Below are 19,478 nucleotides of genomic sequence, written 5' to 3'. Positions count from 1 at the left end.
GGTTCTTTCTCTCGTGTTATCTTTACAAGTCTATGACAACGTATTATTCTCCCTATACACGAGGGAAGAACCAAGAGTAATAAAGATATAATCTCACATCAATTTTTTCATAAATGTGAGAAACTTTCTCCACCTAATACCTTGAGGCTTTTACATTGCACCCTCCAACAAATAGTTACACAAACCGATCCCCATGGTAGTGCCTTCTCATTCATCTTAAAATTTGGATACCAAGGCCAAGCTTACGCTGCTCAGTTGGCTAAGGCCAAGCTGATGCTGCTCAGTTGGTGCAGGCGGCCGTTGACATCGCCCATAGGGTTTGTTAAGTTAGATTCGGCGAAGCCATCAGAACAAGTTTCAAAGAAGGACTCGGCACCAGCAAGGGCATTCAGCAAATCAGACACAACATTGATCTTCTTCAATGCAATGTTAAGGTCGTCCATGGCGGAGTCATACAGTTCCTTGCAATCCGAGAGTAAGTTTTTGATCTCTTTATTATTAGACTTAATAATGGTAACATCAAGCTTTGGGACTACTCCTTTGAGTTCCGCGATAGCGTGATTGATGGCCAATATAGTTGCTTGCTTACGGGTTCCGAATTTGGTGTTGTTCATAATGGAGTTGCAGAGGTCAGGGGTCTGCGTGAGTTTGCACCACTCAGTCATGATAGCCCCTTTGGCCACAGGACGGATTGCTTCACTAGTTGTGGAGAGGAGAAGGATTGTGGTGGTGGCCATAGCCAGAAAGAATGAGGAGGAAGAATAGAACTTCTGGAGGCCCATGATTCTTTCTTGTTTCTTTATTTTCCTGCTTCAAAGTTCAAAGGCCACCTCCTCTCCTTCGATTTGTACCTCCTAGGCTGGGCTGGTGAGAAGCTTTTTTCTCTCAAGGTGGAATTTCTGTTTGATTTAAATATATGGAAGATATAGATATGGACGATAATTGGGTCTTGTCAGTTATGATAAACATTTGTCAATGGTTGTCATTCTCTACCACAAGAATGAGATAGAGACGGAGAAACCAGATAATTAAGAGAGTAAAATCGGAAGGTTTACCTTGATTATGGCCTTAATTGCAAACTTGTTTTGTTGCTTTAGGATTGTATAAGCTATAATTACTTGTTTAGTATGGGTGGAGAAAAATTTAGGCTATGTTTGGTAGTCTAGAGAAGAAAGAGAAGAGAAGAAAAAAAATACAAAAATTGTTTTATTTTTTTGTTTAAGAAATTCTCATTATGTTTGGTATGTCTGAAATCAAAAGAAGTTTCTTTTTTTTTTTTTTTTTATTTCAAAATTCATCTTGCGAATGTTGAAGTTTTCTTGTGCTGCCAACAAAAAAAGTCTTGCCTAATACTTTAAAATACACAACAAAACAGAAAAAACTTTTCTTTTCTTCTATTGGTAGCCAAACAGACAAATTTTTTTTTTCTTTTCATTTCATTTCTATTATTTTCTTTCTTTTCTTTTTCAAAACATAGCCAACCCTGTTTAATTAAAAATTAAAAAATAAATAAGGAAGAAGTTTGGAATGCCCTCCTTAGACTACCTTAATATGCTCCCCGCTTCAACTACTATGGGCGTCAATGGCTATCTAATTATCAACGAACTTGCTTGTCAATAATAAGCTGGAATAATCTTCAACATATTCATTAAACTAAAAAGAAAAATTTTCCTCCATGCTGATCACTATTATTCTTCCTCAATATCCTTCCCTCATTTATGATACTCATCCCACTCTGATAAATGCCCACACAAAGGAATACTGCGTTCCCTATGCAACAAATGGAATGCTAAATCATCAACTTCACATGAAAAAATAGTAATAATAATAACAAATAGTGGGTGTGTGGGAAGTAGCATCTATAAAAGAAATCTTTCTCCTAACACAGAGAGAGTGATATGGAATGATTATCACACCAAAAGAACGATACAAAAAGAAAAAAATTCCTTAAGCTTTGGTGGTGACTATTTTTTACTTTGTTTGGATTTTTTGTTAAAATTTCATATTTTTTTAATTTTTTAATTGAAACCCCCGTAGAGGATCACTCTATCTATGCTTTAAGATTGGGGTTAAGCCTTCCAACATGGTATGCGTAAGATGTTTGTATTATGTATTGTTGTGCCTTTACACTTTGTACCCTCATATGACACCACCACGCGATATGCCATGTCTAGAACCATACGTGCATGTGTGTATGAGAGGGTGAAAAAGACCCTCTCCAACACCAACCATTTACCTCCTACCCATCCAATGGTTGGAACGACTTGAACATGCATCCTCAAGTGCATGTTGACAGATGTTTGGATGTATGTCCAAATCATCTAACCGTTGGATAGATGGGAGATTAAAGGTTGAAAGCCCAAATGGTTGGAGAGGAGCAGGTCTTAGAGGTGAGAGAGAGAGGGGGAGGTGCTGAGAGTTATAGCCTCGCACCAATTTGTTCATAAATGTGAGAAACTTCGTCCCCCTAATGCCTTTGAGATTTAATATTGGACCCTCTTACAAACAGTATTTACACAAAACCACCTTTGTAGTGCCACCTAATGTGAGAAACTTCGTCCCCCTAATGCCTTTGATATTTAATATTGGACCCTCCTACAAACAGTATTTACACAAAAACCACCATTGTAGTGCCTTCTCATTAATCTTCTAATGCTGGTAAATTGGTTGCCAAGGCCAAGTTGACGCTGCTCAGCTGATCCAGGAGGCCATTGACATGGCCAATAGGGTTGGTCATGCTAAAGTCGCTAAAGCCATCGGCACAAGTTTGAACGTAGGACTCCACAGCAGAAAGGCTATTCATCAACTCAGACTGATCAACCTGGATCTGGTTCAGTGCATTGTTAAGGTCATCAATGGCGAAGTTATACTGTTCCTTGCAACCCTCTAGTAAGCTCTTGATTTGTCCTTCAGTAGTCTCAACAAGGGTTTCAATCTTTGCGATTCCCCCGTTGATTTCTACCATTGTGCCATTAATGGCCGATCGAGTTGCCTGTTCGCAGGTTCCGAATTTGGTGTTCTTCATAATGGAGTTGCAGAGGTCAGGGGTGTCCGTGTTATTGCACCACTCAGCCATGGTAGCCACTTTGCCTACTTTGCCCACAGGGCGGATTGCTTGGGTGGCTGTGGAGAGGAGGATTGTGGTGGTGGCCATAGCTAGAAAGACTAGTGAGGAGGAAGAATGGAACCTCTGGATGCCCATGTTCTTTAGATCAATTATTCTTCCTTGTTAATTTCTCTATTTTCCTACTTCAAAGGCCTCTTCTCCGATTTGTACTTCCTAGGCTGGGTGGTGAGAAGCTTTTTTTTTTCTTCTCTCTCCATGTGGAGTTTCTGTTTGATTTCAATGGAAGATATAAGACTCAAAAAAAAGAAAGAATTCGGAAGGCTCACCTTGATTAGAGCCTTAACTGCAATTTTGTCTTTGTTGTTTTAGGATTGTATGAGTCTGGAGCATGTCTTCGTACGAGAATCATTCTTAGTGTGTGATCCACATATGGAATCCATTCAATCCCTCTCTCTTTTTATAAAAAAATTTTATTTTGAGTGGATTCCGAATGTGGATTAGACACCGTACGAGAATGTTCTCATATATATGAGGACATGATTCAAACATGGATTGTAACTTGTTTAGCATAGGTGGAGAAAAATTGGGTCCAACCAGGGATTTAAATCTCAAAAATTGGATTGCTATCGATCTCTGCCGATGCTAGTACAGTACTGATTCGGAGCAGTTTATATCGGCCTAGATTGGTCATTTGACCTACTTTTCATTTTATATTTAAAAAATAAATGGTTTTTTTTTTTTTTTAATGATTGTACTCTTGATTTGATACTGATACCAATCCAGCCGATCCAATACTGATACTTAGAACTTCTGGGTCAAAATCTTGAAATACCAAATTGGGTCTCTAAAACCAGAACCCAATGGACTGGAACCAAATCGAGGATAAATCTCACAAGGGCTCTGGTAGGTTTAGGGGATTGGAATTGGCTGGATCGAATTGGCAGGAATCATGTTTGGGAAACCCTAGATTCGGTTCCTTAGATTTGAAAAACCAGCCAAATAGTGAGAAAGACCCTAGAATTGGCTGAATCAGAATGTCTAGAAACAGGATCAGCTATGATTGAATCCAAAATTGGATTGGAATTGATCAAAATTCGGTCTAAAAAACACTAGAATTGCCCCTGAGATATAAAAACCTAGCAATTCAATAAGAAAAACCCTAAAATGACTAGCTCAAAACGTCTAGAATTGAAATAGATTATGATTGATTCCAATCAAAATCCACCGATTCGATCAATCTAAATTCGATTTTTAAAGCATTGATTTTCCGACACTTTTATTTGAAGGTAAATACATATACTGATATACATCAGCTTTGGTTAGTATATGTACATACCCCATCTTTACCAAGCAAAGAAGGAAAAAGATCTTCTCCAATTAATTGGGTTCCCAATTAGTGATCCAACCGCTAGAAGGATCTAAGGATACAGATATGTATTGAAATGGATGTTCAAGATCCTCTCAACCTTTGAATCACTAAATGGATGCCCAATTAATTGGAGAGGAGTTGAATCCAGCCTCTAGAACCCTTGACCTCAATGTTACACACTGAATGCTTCACCTCTGAGACTACAAAGAGGCTGGTATAAGTACATGACCAGCCAAGCGTGGCTCATTATTCTTTAAAGGGCTCATCCACAAAGCCACATGAGAATGAATCAGGTACCTTATCTTCCTTTTGAGGCCTTTTCCAATGTACAAACCCTACTTGCATTGGCGATCTCCTACATTCTCTTATCCAAATTCCTGAGTCAACATCCACGTACGGAGGTTCCATTTGCCACTACATTGTAAAGTACCTCCTTCACTAATTCTCCATTTGGTTGGATGGAGAGTGAGAGAAACATGAACTAAAAGCAAAGGAAACATTCACCATCAGTGCATATAGTATATTATCGGTCTAATCATTATTCTTTTTGGCCATTTATCTAGAACTCTTCTTATACCAAAAAAAGAAAAAAAAAAATTGGGGATTCTTTTGATATTTTTGTTAGTTGCTTCGACTATTCCATTAGTTTGTAATTTTTGATATCAAGATAGAATTTATTCCTAAAGGTTATCCAATGAAAGGGTATCTAAGTCCTTGTAAGCCTATACATTAAATTTATTCATATCTAATGTGGGATCGTTGTATTTTTGTGGAATCCCCAATATCCTCCCCTCCATATAGTTAGAGAGTACACAATTAGGATTTTCTCTAGGGAATTTTCTCCACGGAGACACATCTGAGTTCCAGACTCCACTTTTTATCACACTTATTGGAGCCATAGTTAGTTAAAATGGAAACGGGAAAATATGTTTGGTACAACAAGTTCAAAACAGCTCAAAATTTGAATGGAATGTTAAAAATATGGTCAAACATTAAAATATATATATTTATATATATATATGTGTGTGTGTGTGTGTGTGACATCAACTTGTATCTTATTAATTAAATATTAGTATTTGATGAACTAATTATAAGTTTATATAATGTTAAATTATTTTTTTAAATATCATTTTAGTTTTTTTATTTACTCAAAAATATGGCAAATGCATTTAAAATGTTTCCTATTTTTTGAAAGGTTTTTTCGCTGTATGATTGGGATCAATTAAAAAAAGGGGAAGGGGGAGGGGGGGGAGCAAAGATACGTTTTAACTAATTATAGTTGGGACTAATGTAGAACTCACCTTTAAAAACTAGCTATATTTAGAAGAGAGAGTGTCTAATTAATTTCTATTTTATCACTTTCTTAACCCTGGATATAAAATGAAGAGAAAAAAAAAATCCCTTGTCTTCCTTCTATTTTTCTGCACTTTCCACCCTTTCCCCTCATGCGGTCATGCCTACATCTATATTCTACACTGGTGCTTTTATATATATATATATATATATATATATTCCATGTACGTCCATGTACGTATGCAGCAGCTAGGGTAAGTCACATTCGTCTCATTTACTTTTGCAATTTGTTCACTTCTGCTTGCGTAGATCTTAAGCAGATGGAGCATCAGAGGTTCCAAAGCCAAAATCTTAAAAAGGAGACCAAACCCAAAGTCCCCTTAGTTGCCTGCCTTTTAAACTTCAATTGCTTTATGTCTTTCAAACTGTGAGTGATTAGAGAAGAAGATGGCGGTGAGAAGGAAAGTGGGTATAGCAGTGGATTTCTCACCATGCAGCAGGGAAGCACTGAGGTGGGCCTCTGAAAATCTAGTTAAAGAGGGAGACCATCTTATCCTCATCAGTGTTCAACCTTCCTCCAACTATGAGCAAGGAGCAGCACAGCTTTGGCAAGCTACGGGCTCTCGTAAGTCTCTCATGGCCCCATGGGCTTTTCTATACTAATCTTGATCGCTTCAGTTTCACATATCTAGATTAATTAACTACAAACTAGGTCACTCTGGACAACAAATTCATATCTTGATACGAACTTGGAAGAACTCAACCGCATAAACCGATTGATTAGATGAGGAAACTAAGATCATATCAACCCACATCAATCCTCTTTTGAAACTGAAGTGGGAACAACCCCCATATGACTGATATGGGATTGTAACGCGTTTGATGTAAGAAACTAAAGCTTAAGGAGGAAGGTAGCGGAACTTACCTCTCCTCTTAGGATCGATCATGACTTGGGTGTAGTTCCATGTATTATGAGTTTGTGGGATGATTTCAAAAAGCCATTAAAGTATGTAAGACCTTAAGGGGTGGAGGGCTTGTTTTTAGGGTTTACATGGGGGTAATTCAAGAAGTTTGTATCTCTTTTCTTTCTTTATAAATTGTTGCGATAGGTGGGTTATTAGGGTTAATGGAAATGCTAAATATAGAGAGGCGTGAGGAAGAGAGTGTGCAACCCTTTTTCCATTATTAGTGAAAATTACTCTCATCTCTCCTATGGATATAGACATCTTGTCGAACCATGTAAATCCTTATATTGCAATTGTGTGTGCTTATTTCTTCTTTCTGTTTATTGTGTTTTCTAGATCATTAATAAATTTCAATTTCTACAATCGGGGCCACATCAGCCAACATTTTAATCATGCGGGTGGTGATTTGAACGGATTAAAAAGAAGAATAAAAAGAAAAAAAAAAAAAACATTTCTTCACTCTATTGTAGCCATGCACAAAAGATTGCTTGAATTCCTTATTTTAATCCAAAATGGCTAAGATTTAGTAGGTTCCTCACAATTTACTGACCATTCATTTGCTCAACTGCTCTTAAATGTGAAGCTCTAATTCCACTCATGGAGTTCTCCGACCCCAGCATAACCAAGAAATACGGTGTCAAACCAGACGCGGAAACACTCAGCATACTCAACACTGTCTCCCATCAAAATGGAGTACTTAGCTCTCTCTCTCTCTCTCTCTCTCTCTAGTTTTGATCAGGTCCTCATACAAGGATCATTCTCTTCAGGTGTGATCCACACTTGGACTCCACTCACAGTAAAAACCTGTTGCAAGAAAAAAGAGATTGAGTGGATTCCATGTGTGACCCACACGAGAATGGTTCTCTCTCTCTCTCTCTCTCTCTCTGGTTCTAAGTATTTGAAGGCATGTGTTACAGATAGAAGTAATGGCCAAGATATATTGGGGGGATGCTGGTTTAAAGATATGTGAAGCAATTGCTGATGTCCCCTTGAACTGCCTCATCATGGGAAGTAGAGGACTCACTGGACTTAAGAGGTATGTATGCTTCTCTTCTCTATTATCCTCCAAGCTAGACTTTCTTAACCTATTTATTGATTTCTACTGTGATAGATTGATCATTAACATGAGCATGTATTTATATAAATCTCAGGGCTCTTCTAGGGAGTGTCAGCCGCTATGTCGTCAACCACGCAGTGTGTCCTGTGGCCATTGTTAAGGACTCTCATCAGTCTCATCGTTAAATGATCCATGCATGGTTCTATCAACTTCTATGTACTTAATATATGGTTTTAGTACTATAGACAGTATAGCTGAATTGCTTATCGATGATAAACATAGTATCTATTAAGAAATCATCTCAGGCATTCAGATTAATTACAGGTTTGTTTGGTTATAGCTATTTCATGAAATAGTTTTAGTTGGATTTTGCCCTAGCATAGTTTATAGTATTAATAGTATGACTGATTTTTACCAAAAATGGGTTTGGGGAAAAGATTGCTACATTGCCGTTGTACAAATTCCTTTATATATACTCTCCTCTCATAATAAATAGTGGAGCCTATACTAACTTTCCCTCTCTTATTCTGACCATGTGGGGTTCATATATATGAATGATATTAGTTTCCAACCCCTTATTGGTGTTGTGTGTACAGATTCCTTCTTTCACTATGAACCCTTGTAGGAAACCCCTGATCCCCCAATTTTTTACTTCATCCATCAAAAAAACATGAATAATTAACTAGGGACAGCACTTCCAACCCGGGGATGTAGCCTCCACTAGCACCTTCGTCTATATCTCTCTCCTACTATCATGAAATTAGGTGTTTCAATACCTAAATCGAACTAGTAAAACCGCTCGGGATTGAGCCGATTGAACCCAGACCAAACCGAACTTAAGGTTTATTGGGCCAGTTTTAGTTTGAGAGATTGTAACCCCGCTTACAAACTGAACCGCACCAAAAACTGAATGAACCCAAAATCAAATCAGAACCGGCTCAAAACCTGAACCAAAATCTAAATAAACCGGTAAGAAATCGAAAAGGTCCAAAATTCATTAAAAAACCAAGTTTTTTTTTGCATAGTTTTGTATGGAAAATCAAACCAAAACCGGATAAAAAATCGAAATCAACCCGAGTACAAACCGATACAATAAATCAAAGGCAAACCGAAACCAGACCGCATTGAAACCGAAATCAAAATCAAACCAAAATTAGAATTTCTTTATTGGTTCGGTTTCAGTTTTCACCATTCCCACACCGAAACCAATTCAACCTAGATCAAAACCAAGCCAAACCGACCCATTGACACCGCTACATGAAATGACCTCTCTTTCGAGTAAGGGAAAATCATTGGGGCTCACTTGCTTACGTAGCCTCCTCTATGGGGCAGGAAACACGTTCTCGCAATTAACTAATAGGGAAAAGTTTCTTTGAGTTGTCAGGGCAAGGTACATTAGAATCTCTATCTATCTCTCTCCTCTTCACATGAAATGACTCATTACCCTCCAATGTATAACATTGTTTCATCACATCTTATTGGTACGCTTCTCTATAAATCTTCCTAAGATTACGCTCTCCCTAACTAATAACAATGGTATTACAGCTAATTTCTTGCATACATAAATATTTATGAATGAAATGGTCACATTCAATAAGTGGCAACCTAGTTTTTCTCTGAAAGTCAATCTCAGTTTCACAGTCATGTATCTCCTGCATATGTGTAGAGTAATATGGGTATGAAACCCTTTTTGTCCCTTCATTAATCTAATAATAAACATGGCTTTTATTCATATATAGATACATCATACATTATGAGTGGAATCTACAATTAAGTGGAAACCATCAATAGAACGAAGAATTGAACTTTTTTGTTTAATAGAAAATTAAAACTAATATAAAAGTAATTTTATTATCATTATCTAACATGGTTATATAACTAACTATAAACCATTTCAAATATAATTATTAAATTTTACATTTAGAACGAAAATTAAATATTTCATTTAAAAAGTATAATTATCATATTTAATATGAAATATTTATGATAGTTACATAATTATAATGGTAAAAAATTAATTTCATTTTTCTTCCCTTATCATATTTAATAAGAAATATTTATGAAAATTATATAATTTCCCTTATAATTATAAGAAAAAAAATTATTTTCACTTTTCTTCTCTTCACTTTAGTTGCAACCAGATGGAGCCTACCAAAATGTCAATCTAGTAAATAGTAATCTTGGCCCATAGCATTCTGATGCTTGGATATTGGGCCACAGAACATGCCACCCCATTGAGGAAAGTAAATTAAGGTGACAGAAAAGCTACAAACGATCATCATGACGCCCATGAGAGAGATGCCTGTTTCCTTTGAGAATGTAGAGCCTGAAAACAATAACAGCTGCGTTACAACAGAACCCATCGTTCCACCACTCCCAGTCATCCCTGAGATCACCCCTAGTGACCTGCCAAAAAGTGCAAACAAGAACCTTGTTAGTTTATCTTTTTAATGCAAAAAGGATGCTCCATGATGGGGACTATAGTTTCAGGTCAAAGCCTTTATATGGCAAGCAACACTTCTATAGGATCAACAAGTAGTAATAGGATTTTTTTTTTTTTTTTTTTTTTTTTTTTTTTTTTTTTTTTTTTTTTAAGATAGTGAAATATTGATGTTCCATGGTAGTAATCATTGCTCTCAGGACAAGCTCCCGTATGGCAAGCAACGCTTCCGCAAGACCAATGGACGATGGTTAGTTGTTAGTTGTTACATACGTATAAAATGAAAGAGATAAATTCAATTCAGAGTAGAAATAAAAAAGGATTGAGTTTTATATCACCTAAAGTGATGGGGTCACCTACAAATCTAAAGTAATGGTTACTTATCATCATATGTCGAATGTCTGAAATAACATTAAATGTTTGTTAACATCCATTCAAGCCCGGATTGGGCTCCTCTTCAATTCTTATTTGTCTAAATCTTGCCCAATTCTCTCTGACATTTGTACATTTTTTAAATCCAACAATTGTGGAAATATTTTGGAATTCAAAACCATCTTGACCACCTAAATGCCTCAAGCTTCCTTCAATTCCAATAATGACCATCAGTGAAGGACTCCTTCTATGGCTTAAGGTAAACTGGGTCTGTGAGTTTTTTTTTTTTTTTTTTGGGTGACTAAAAAATATATTAAAACAAAAATGAAAAACAAATACAACATACAAAGGTCACAATTTATAATTCAATGTTTTTCGCAGAAGTTTTTGTTGATGGTGGAGAATCTTTTCATCCATGGTGAAGAAGATATACATTCTTTGTAGCTGTTGCTGTTTTCCTATTCACCCTCTTCTCCAGTTCTTTCTCTTTTGATCTATTTGATTGTCTCCTTAGTTATTGAGATTTGGTAGTTCTGATTAGATGGGTTGTTCTTGTTTTGCATTTCAACTGATGGGTTGTCATTGATTTACAATTTAAAACCGATTGAGATACTATTCTTAGTACAGGGTTTTTTAGCAGAACGAGCACCCTACTTCTGTTTCTGCATTTTCTTTTTTAAACTTCTTTGGAAGATTTCTGGGATAGATTTGCATGGATAGACCCCAATGACTACATGGATACGATATATACATTTATGGGCAACAAGAAAGAGAGAGATGGAGAAGACATGAGTCTGACCTTCTAGAGACGAAAGGAACCACTCCAAATGTTAACCCAGAAGCAGCTTGAACAAAGAACGAGAAAGCACACATCACGATTATGGAAACAGCAAGAGAGTTAACTCGCCCGAGTAAGATACAGAGTAAACCAGCCACAGTAATCACCACCCACAAGCTCCAGAGTCTCCCACGAATCCCAAACTTCTTCGCCATCTCATCTGATAAAACTCCTCCCATCGGCCGAGACACTATATTCGCCAATCCAAAGCTAGCAGCAATTGCTCCTGAAACTCGAATTTCAACGTCAAATCGATCGTAAAAATACTGGGCGATTATGTTATCCATCGTTAGTTCTACCCCAAAACAGAATCCGTATATCAAACCCAGTATCCATCCCCTGTAATTCCTGAGCCCATGAAGCAGAATCTCAAAAAATCTATCTTTGGGCTTATTAATGGCTCGCCGGTGCCGGATTTCCCTGTAGTTTCCGTCCGGCAAGTCTTGGCCGTAGGCCAATACCATCAACGCCGTCAGGGTCTGAAAAGTCGCGGGAATAATGAACGCGACACGCCAAGCCGTAAACGATGAGACCCCAAGATTGATGATAAGGGAATAGATGAGTGGCATCAGGAGCTGTGTTGCGCCGGAACCGACGTTGGACCAGCCTGCGGAGACTCCGTTGGCGAGGCCGACGATGCTGTTGGAGAACATGGAAGTCGTCCAGAATTGGTTGGCGACAAAATTGGCAAGCGAGAATCCAATAAGGAATCGGAGGAGGATGAAGGCTTGTGGCGACGAAGCGAGAGAAGTGGCGAAGACGATTGGGGCAGTGAGAAGAGAGAGTGTTGCAGAGGCGAGGCGAGGACCGAGGAGGTCACAGATAGGGCCCATTGCAAGGCGAGAGAAGATAGAACCCACGAAGGATGCAATTCCAGCGTTGCCGATATCGGTGTCGGTGAGATTGAGATCATCACGGATGACTGGAAGCAGAGGAGGGATAGCGAAGGTGGAGAAGAAGCAGGCGAAGAGAGACACCCATGAAAGGTGAAACGCCCGCATATGTGGAGGAGCCCACGACCATAACCTCAACTCGGTCGCCTTATGATCGGAATCCACCGGAAGAGTAAAAGCTGGCTCCTTTCTTGTGTCCTTTACTGCTGCCTCTGCTTCTTCCATTGAAGAAGAAGAAAACAAGTTGTGGGTCATTACAGAATCGCGACGATTTCCAGGCGAATTACGATCAAATTTGAATCTGAATTACAAAAAAAAATAACTTATATATTTTGATGAATTAAATAACTTGGCAGTGTTAATGACAGGTGAAGGCTTCATTCGGGACAGGGACGATGCAGAAGAAGGAAATCTTATCAGTAGGTGTCAGTTGGGAGTTGGGAATGTGGAATTGGTTCAATTTCATTTGTCCGCACGTAATTAAGATTCTTGATTATATGAAGAAAGTTAAATTCCATTGTCTGCATATAGTTAAAGAATCTTAATCATACAGAGATAAAGAAGCTAGCGGTGGGTGGTCGTCATTTTTAGTCACATCTCTCGAATTTGCTTGAAGGCGATACTGAAGAGAGAAGTGAAAGACGAGCAAGCAGGAAGCAACCGCGAAACAAACGAAGAAAGAGATTGATTTCAAACTTGAGTTAATGATTTTGGCGTGGAGCATGAAATCACCAAAAAGAGAGGGCATCACAGCCCTTGATCCTTATCCACAGTGCTCACCAGAGAGAGAAAGACCCAAGTTTCTGGTTAAGACTCTTAAATCTTAAGCCCGTTTGATTATGTTTCAAGAAATGCGTTTTTGCCATTTCTGTTTTCAGAAATAGTAGAAACGGAGTAAAAAACGTTTGATAAAACTGTTTCGTTTCACTTTTTTTCAAAAATAGAAATAGAAATTTTTACTTATTTATGGTTTAAGAAACGACCCAGACGAAACAAGTTGAACTTGTTTCGCCTTTTCTAGAAACGACTTGTGGCCATTTTTTCATTGGTTACTATCAACTTCTAAAAACATGACTTATCAAACAACTTTAATTCCGTTTCTGTTTCTAGAAACGGAAATTTATGTTTCTACCGTTTCTTGAAACAGAAATGGCAAAAACGTTATCAAACGAACCCTTAATACCTATATTACCCCCCTCCCAAAAAAAAGACTTCCAATATCTATATTACCAAAAATACCAAGACTCTTAATATCTCGAATTCTAGATTATGCAAATCTAAGTAAAACTACTTATAAAAAGGGTATCATGGAGGTTATTAGGTATATTATGATCCTCTTCAGACCTTGTAATGATGAGAGCCTTATACATTTAGGCTTATTTTGTGCTCTTAAGTCTGATCAAGCATACTGGATTATGTATCTCAGGTTGAATGGTGCTCATCCATCCTTGAAACGGTGCTTAGATTTGAGGAGATCCTACACTCTTGAAGGGTAAAGGGGGAGTGATGATTGTTTGCCATGGGTGCGGCAGTGCGGCAAGCATCGGACCATCGAGACGACATCGGTACATGCCTTGATGTCGTTCCGATCATTGAATGCTCATCGCACCACCGCATCCGAGACAGAGGATGTTTTTACGGTAAAGGAGTGCCAAGGTTCAAGTTATCGGAATCAATGTGATTGATTCTGCTACGAATTAGGAAGTAATGTGTTGCATTGGCCGAGAAAAACTCTATTAAGTATCATTCTGAGTCAGGTGGGATTGGTCGGTTCAAATCTAATCTCGATTCCTCAAACCCTGCAACGGTACAATACATGGAGTTGATATGTGAAGCCATGATAAAGCCCCATGGGCTTATAGATGCAAGGGCCAGCGAACCACCAAATACTCATTGCTTGCGTTCGGGGTATGTCAGCCGACTCACCCCCTTTCTATCAAGAATTCAAGATATAGGGGATCAAGTTTGTGAGTTGCTATTTAGATCAAAGTCTAGGACCTGAAATTTCATTCTTCTTTTTAGGAAAAAGGTTGACTCCATAATGGTAAGATCTGGCTCAGAGAGTCTGGGAAGGTGTCAAGATATAAACCCATGGAGGTGTTAGGTGCCTGGTCCGTCGATTAAAAACCAATGTTCCTATTCCTCAATACTATCTAACAATTAATTAATCATTTAAATAAGGAATTTTCTTATTGACATTAAACACCCTTTAAGCCTCAAGGTGTCAAATTTGTACTTTTACTTTTTTTACCATTTTAGCTTTACATACAAATTTTTTTTCCAATGGGATAATAGTGTCATTATTTTATGTGTATTCGAAAAATGTGCATGACAATAATAACTTTTGAGTTTTAATAATGATGTAATAAATATAAATTTTAATTTATTTTTTAAAATCCTTTTATACTCCAATTTTAAAGTACTTTAAAAAATAGAACAAAGGGCAATTAAAAGAAAGTATGAAGTTCTAAAAATACCTTTAAAGATGTCGTTCACTCTCTCCATAAAGAGTGAAAGAACCTACTAATTAGTCATACCACAGAACATAATTTAATCCTAATTTTAACTTAACAACCTTAAACTAGTATGGATATCTGTATTAGTTTAAATGGCCAAATCAACACCATTTTCACACCATCTTCTAAGCTCAAGGTTTTCAATGATAAAACAAATCTATTTGCAATGTCCATCCTACGTTTTGAAAATATAGTAGGCCCTACCTTATCTTGGAGCAACTTGATAATTTTTCAGGAAAAAAATTTGATATTTCTAAAGGCCTTTTGATAACATTTCTGCTGTTTCTGTTTTAAGAAACGGCAAAAACATAAATTTTCGTTTCTAGAAATAGAAACAGAATTGAAGGTGTTTGATAATCATGTTTCTGGATGTCAATAGTAACCAGCAAAAAGAATGGCCACGAGTAGTTTTGAAACACGGCAAAACATTGCCTGGGTCGTTTCTTAAATCATAAATAGGTAAAAATTTCAATTTCTATTTCTGAAAACAAGTTAAACGAAACAGTTTTATCAAACGCTTTTTGTTTCGTTTCTATGTCCAGAAACGCATTTCTTGAAATATTATCAAACGGCCCTAAGAGAGACATATCAAATGAGTTTTCAAGAGACTCTTTCCATCATTGTTGCCAAGATACTTAAGATGACAAAATCCGGTGTCTACGAGGCCATGGAACCATCAACGCATGGGATTCTAATGTCGGCGATGCCAATCCCCATTGACTTTACCCACTTCATCTTTTGTAATGATATATTGGAGTATTGGACCACCACAAATGCATCCACATCTCTCTCTCTCTCTCTCTCTCTCTCTCTCTCTCTCTCTCTCTCTGTCTGTCTCTCTGGCCAAGGGTTTTTTGAGGACAACAAAATCCTTTAAGCTACCTTTAGATAGTAGCCGCCAGTATTCCTGGAGGGCTGTGGTACCACACTAAAGTCAGGGGTTATCTGACTTAATAAAGATTTTTTCGGAGGAAAGGGTTATATAAAAGGTAGCGTGGCTTTTGTATTTACATAATGACTAATAAGAATACATGTGGAAGCATCAATAGTGATAGAATTTTTACATTTCATGTAGGGTAGGATGATCCTTCTGTCCTCCATATGTCCACACTACCTTTGGCAATTATTTTCCTTTTTTTTTTCTTTTTTTTAACTCATGAGAAAGAGAATGCTACCCTGTCATGTGGTCTTTGCACTAGTGCGGGGCCAATGAAAGCATGCATCTAAGCTTCCAACATGGAGGGTGGGATGATCATTTCGTTGCCTCTATGTCTGAACACAAGAGTGTTCAACTGGGTAGCATTATTTTCCCCTTGCCTTGTATTACATTATGCATCGAGAATGAAAACCTTAGTTTTGCATCTTTAAAGGGAAAAATATCTAACTTAAATTAGTGAAGGAATCAAGTTTTCTACTGTCTAATCTCCTAAGTCCTTTACCCAAAAAAAAAAATCACTTTTAAATCCAATAAACCATGGAAGACAGAAGTCCATCTCTTAAACTAATCCTAAAGCCTTTTAGTTGCTTAGAATTTGTAGAAAGATAAAAATAGCTCCTGAAATAACCGTTCAGGTGGTACAAATATCCTTAAGATTATGATTTTGTCTTTATATAAATTTTTTATTAGGAAAAAGAGCCGTCTCAATCTGAAAAAGCGCAAACTATGTAAGGTGCAAAATGACCATTATACCCCTAATCTATACACTAAAGATGCTTTCGTATGCCTTCCCATTGGCTCCGCATGTTGGTATTGTCTGCACCAGATCAGAAGAGTTTCATCACCCCTCTTTATTTTATAGTATACTATTGATTAAATTGCATAGAAATATCTCACTTTTCATTGTATTTTATAGTTGTCTTCATCATTTTATGTGATGGGACTCTCTAAATGACAACTAGGTTTATTTAGAATTTGACATCTTTTTTATTATTTTTTATTTATTCATAAAAGTTCTTTAAATTAATCAAAAAAAAAATCATCAAAAATAATTTAAAATGACTTATCATTCTGTCAGTCTCACACATTTTTTTAGCATACACAGGCAACAGCAGGATTTATCCCTCGTTGAAAAAAAAAAAAGTGTGTTCTACCAAAAAAACAGAAGAAGAAAATGTCATTCTTAACCATATGATTATGGGCTTAAAATGTCAATCCTTATCCAGCTCAAAATTTGAACAGGCCTAAGACACAAGGCCCAACCCAACCGTGGAAATAAAGCAAGCCAGAAAATTCAATTACGAAGACAGCAAGGATGCATGTAGACTGTAGTTATTGTAATGTGTACCATTTTTTTTGGATGAATAGTGTACCTTAATCAACGGGGAATTGGTCAATTTAGCCAAGTCACGGCTATTAGAGCGTCAGTATTTAGCTAACCTTTGTTTTTACACATTCTGGTGGTAGTGGCACCAATACATAGGGGTGAACAAACATTGGATGGGTTTCTTAAAATCCTAACCCAATCCTAGGTCCCCAAAACTCAACTTAAGCCCAAACCAACCCTATCAGGCTCATGTCCAGGCTTAGCCTTGGCTGATTCATACCAACCCAATCCAGCTCTAATTGACCCTGGCAGAGACTGGTTGACCCTAATTGGCCCTAATTTTTGCCAAGGTCAGATTGCCCATATTTTTGTCATTTGTGTGATAGAATTAAAAAATAAAAGAAGCACTAATAGGGCTGGTGAGAGAGGAAGGGGGAAATTGCAAAGAAAACTCTTATCCCACCTCTTGGTAAATAATATAATGTGTGGCCTATGCGCAATAAGTCTAGTTACAACAGATTATCCTCTATCTAAAAAATAAGGGTTAAAATTCAGGTTGGGCTGGGCCGGGTCAACCTTAACCCACCCTCAGGGTTAAAAAAATATTAGCCCAAGCCCTGTTTAGACTGGGTTCAGATTGTCAGGGCCAAATGTTTACCCTTGGCGGTACATATGGGCCTATCAAGCGGCATCAAACTATCATTTTTTCCAACCAAAGAAACAAAACTAACAAACTAAGGCTTGTACCTTATTGATCCATATCAGTCATGAGACTTATGACTGATCCAAACTGATACCAACACCTAAAACCATGAGTGGCACAACACCATTTCAACAAGCCCTTACAGCAACTTACATGTTTTTTGTTTCCCCCTTTAATGTCTATAAGTGGTGTCGTACGTAATCCTTCCCTTTTAATAGAATTTCCTTTGCAAGTTACATTTGTTTTTTTAAGAAGGATAAGAATAGATTACATCAAAAGACTTACTACATCAATGTTTGATTGAAAAATGTTAAAGGTAGCTAAATTGTTCCTATTTTTATGAGATATATAAATCATGAGAAGGACCACGTCCTATGGGTTATACATCAATATTTGCAAATTACACATTACAGTTTGTGCGTATCCATTGTTTACCCCACAAAAAAAAGTTTTGAGTACCCATTATTTGAGTCTACGTTGATATCCTCATTCCTCACAATGGAATGCCTTTCTTGGATTGAGATCTTTGTTTTTTGGTAAACCTTTCTTGGAATGAGATCATTTCATGAAATTTTGGACCACACAATAGAAGTGTCTGATACTATATCTGTAATTTAAATGAAAAACGATCTTGTGTGGACCTTATCAAGTTCAACAAAATGCTTGCAACCACTTTCTCCACCACAACGTGATGTGCATTGACATTTAGACGGCATTTAGGCTGTGTTCAATTTTCATTTTTTTTATTACTAAAAAAAAAATGAGTTATGCATTCTTGAAATGCCTTTTAGATCGATAATGCATTATGAGATGATAGAAACAAGAAAAATTATCATCTCAGGATACATTATAGACCTAGGAAGCAATCTAAGAATGCATACCAAACACAATTTTAATATTCGATTTGGAGGATTCATAGGTTTATTATTATTCAACAACCAATATCATGGGGTATTTAGAATGTCCAATTAAGGGAAGTTCTATCTCTAAGAACCATCAGCGTAAGCATGCGCGCATATGTGGGACTCGTCATCACCTCTCGAACGATGTTCCATAATTTTGCAACTCGCCGAGGAGAAAAGTCAAATTTCTTTTTGCACTTCGTATGCAATTAAATTTCTAAATCTTTTGTTGTTGTATCATATGTATGACTTTGTCATGTGCTATTTATAATCATTTTGTCATGTTTACATACAAACATATAATATTCTTGCATTGTTCCGTTCACACACATGTAGCTATGAGATTGGTGCGAAGGCAAATGGTTTGACTTGATGGTGAAACCATCCTTTTAGCATTGTACCTTAATGTATATCTTTTTTTGCTAAAATTATAAAGAAAGGGCTCTCTAAACATGAAGAGTAGGCTATGTCTACTCACATTCAAATTTTGAATTCATTGTCCTATGAGGAGAGAGAAAATATAATAAAAATTTGAATGTGTCGTGTCATACCTTCTGTCTCATATTTAGAGTATTTTCCTAAAAATATGTCATCTCACCTCAATCTCAACATTTTGTGAGTCTCAAGTTCTTCACCTCCCTCCCCACACCCCACCCCCCACACCACCCACCCACCCACCACCCACCACCCAAAGATCTTAATTCTAAATCGTGGTTAAAGAAAATAAATTATACAATTATACTTTAAAAGTATTATTATAAAAGTATTAATATATGTTTTAAAATTAAGATTATATTTA

At 37.1% G+C, this 19,478-nt stretch overlaps 3 protein-coding genes across 3 annotated transcripts; 1 reads left to right on the top strand and 2 right to left on the bottom strand.

Annotated features, from left to right (window-relative positions):
- Positions 1-2,641: 2,641 nt before the first annotated feature.
- Positions 2,642-3,154, bottom strand: LOC122078066. Its single transcript, XM_042643935.1, has one exon. It carries the CDS (start codon positions 3,152-3,154, stop codon positions 2,642-2,644), a length of 513 nt encoding a protein of 170 aa, XP_042499869.1.
- Positions 3,155-6,117: 2,963 nt separating this feature from the next.
- Positions 6,118-8,195, top strand: LOC122078182 (universal stress protein PHOS34-like). The gene is made up of 4 exons (XM_042644065.1): positions 6,118-6,354; positions 7,278-7,387; positions 7,612-7,730; positions 7,846-8,195. The coding sequence occupies exons 1-4, from the start codon at positions 6,177-6,179 to the stop codon at positions 7,934-7,936; spliced, it is 498 nt and encodes a 165-aa protein (XP_042499999.1). The 5' UTR covers positions 6,118-6,176; the 3' UTR covers positions 7,937-8,195.
- A 1,657-nt stretch (positions 8,196-9,852) lies between these two features.
- On the bottom strand, positions 9,853-12,833 carry LOC122080092 (high affinity nitrate transporter 2.5-like). The gene is made up of 2 exons (XM_042646970.1): positions 11,363-12,833; positions 9,853-10,157 (listed from the first exon to the last, which is right to left on the bottom strand). Exons 1-2 carry the CDS (start codon positions 12,547-12,549, stop codon positions 9,911-9,913), a joined length of 1,434 nt encoding a protein of 477 aa, XP_042502904.1. The 5' UTR covers positions 12,550-12,833; the 3' UTR covers positions 9,853-9,910.
- Between the last annotated feature and the right edge of the window lie 6,645 nt (positions 12,834-19,478).

The sequence above is a fragment of the Macadamia integrifolia genome, chromosome 5, assembly GCF_013358625.1.
Source record: "Macadamia integrifolia cultivar HAES 741 chromosome 5, SCU_Mint_v3, whole genome shotgun sequence".
Classification (NCBI taxonomy): domain Eukaryota; kingdom Viridiplantae; phylum Streptophyta; class Magnoliopsida; order Proteales; family Proteaceae; genus Macadamia; species Macadamia integrifolia.
The sequence above is the reverse complement of the archived record's forward strand: the minus strand, read 5'-3'. Positions and strand labels throughout refer to the sequence as shown.

Excerpts from the sequence above, each read along its gene's own strand:
- LOC122078066 (XM_042643935.1), bottom strand. The coding sequence starts at position 3,154 with ATGGCCACCACCACAATCCTCCTCTCCACAGCCACCCAAGCAATCCGC.
- LOC122078182 (XM_042644065.1), top strand. The coding sequence starts at position 6,177 with ATGGCGGTGAGAAGGAAAGTGGGTATAGCAGTGGATTTCTCACCATGC. Across the intron at positions 7,388-7,611 it reads CTGTCTCCCATCAAAATGGA|ATAGAAGTAATGGCCAAGAT; the intron begins GTACTTAGCTCT and ends CATGTGTTACAG. Across the intron at positions 7,731-7,845 it reads GGACTCACTGGACTTAAGAG|GGCTCTTCTAGGGAGTGTCA; the intron begins GTATGTATGCTT and ends TATAAATCTCAG.
- LOC122080092 (XM_042646970.1), bottom strand. The coding sequence starts at position 12,549 with ATGACCCACAACTTGTTTTCTTCTTCTTCAATGGAAGAAGCAGAGGCA. Across the intron at positions 10,158-11,362 it reads GTTCCTTTCGTCTCTAGAAG|GTCACTAGGGGTGATCTCAG; the intron begins GTCAGACTCATG and ends ACTTTTTGGCAG.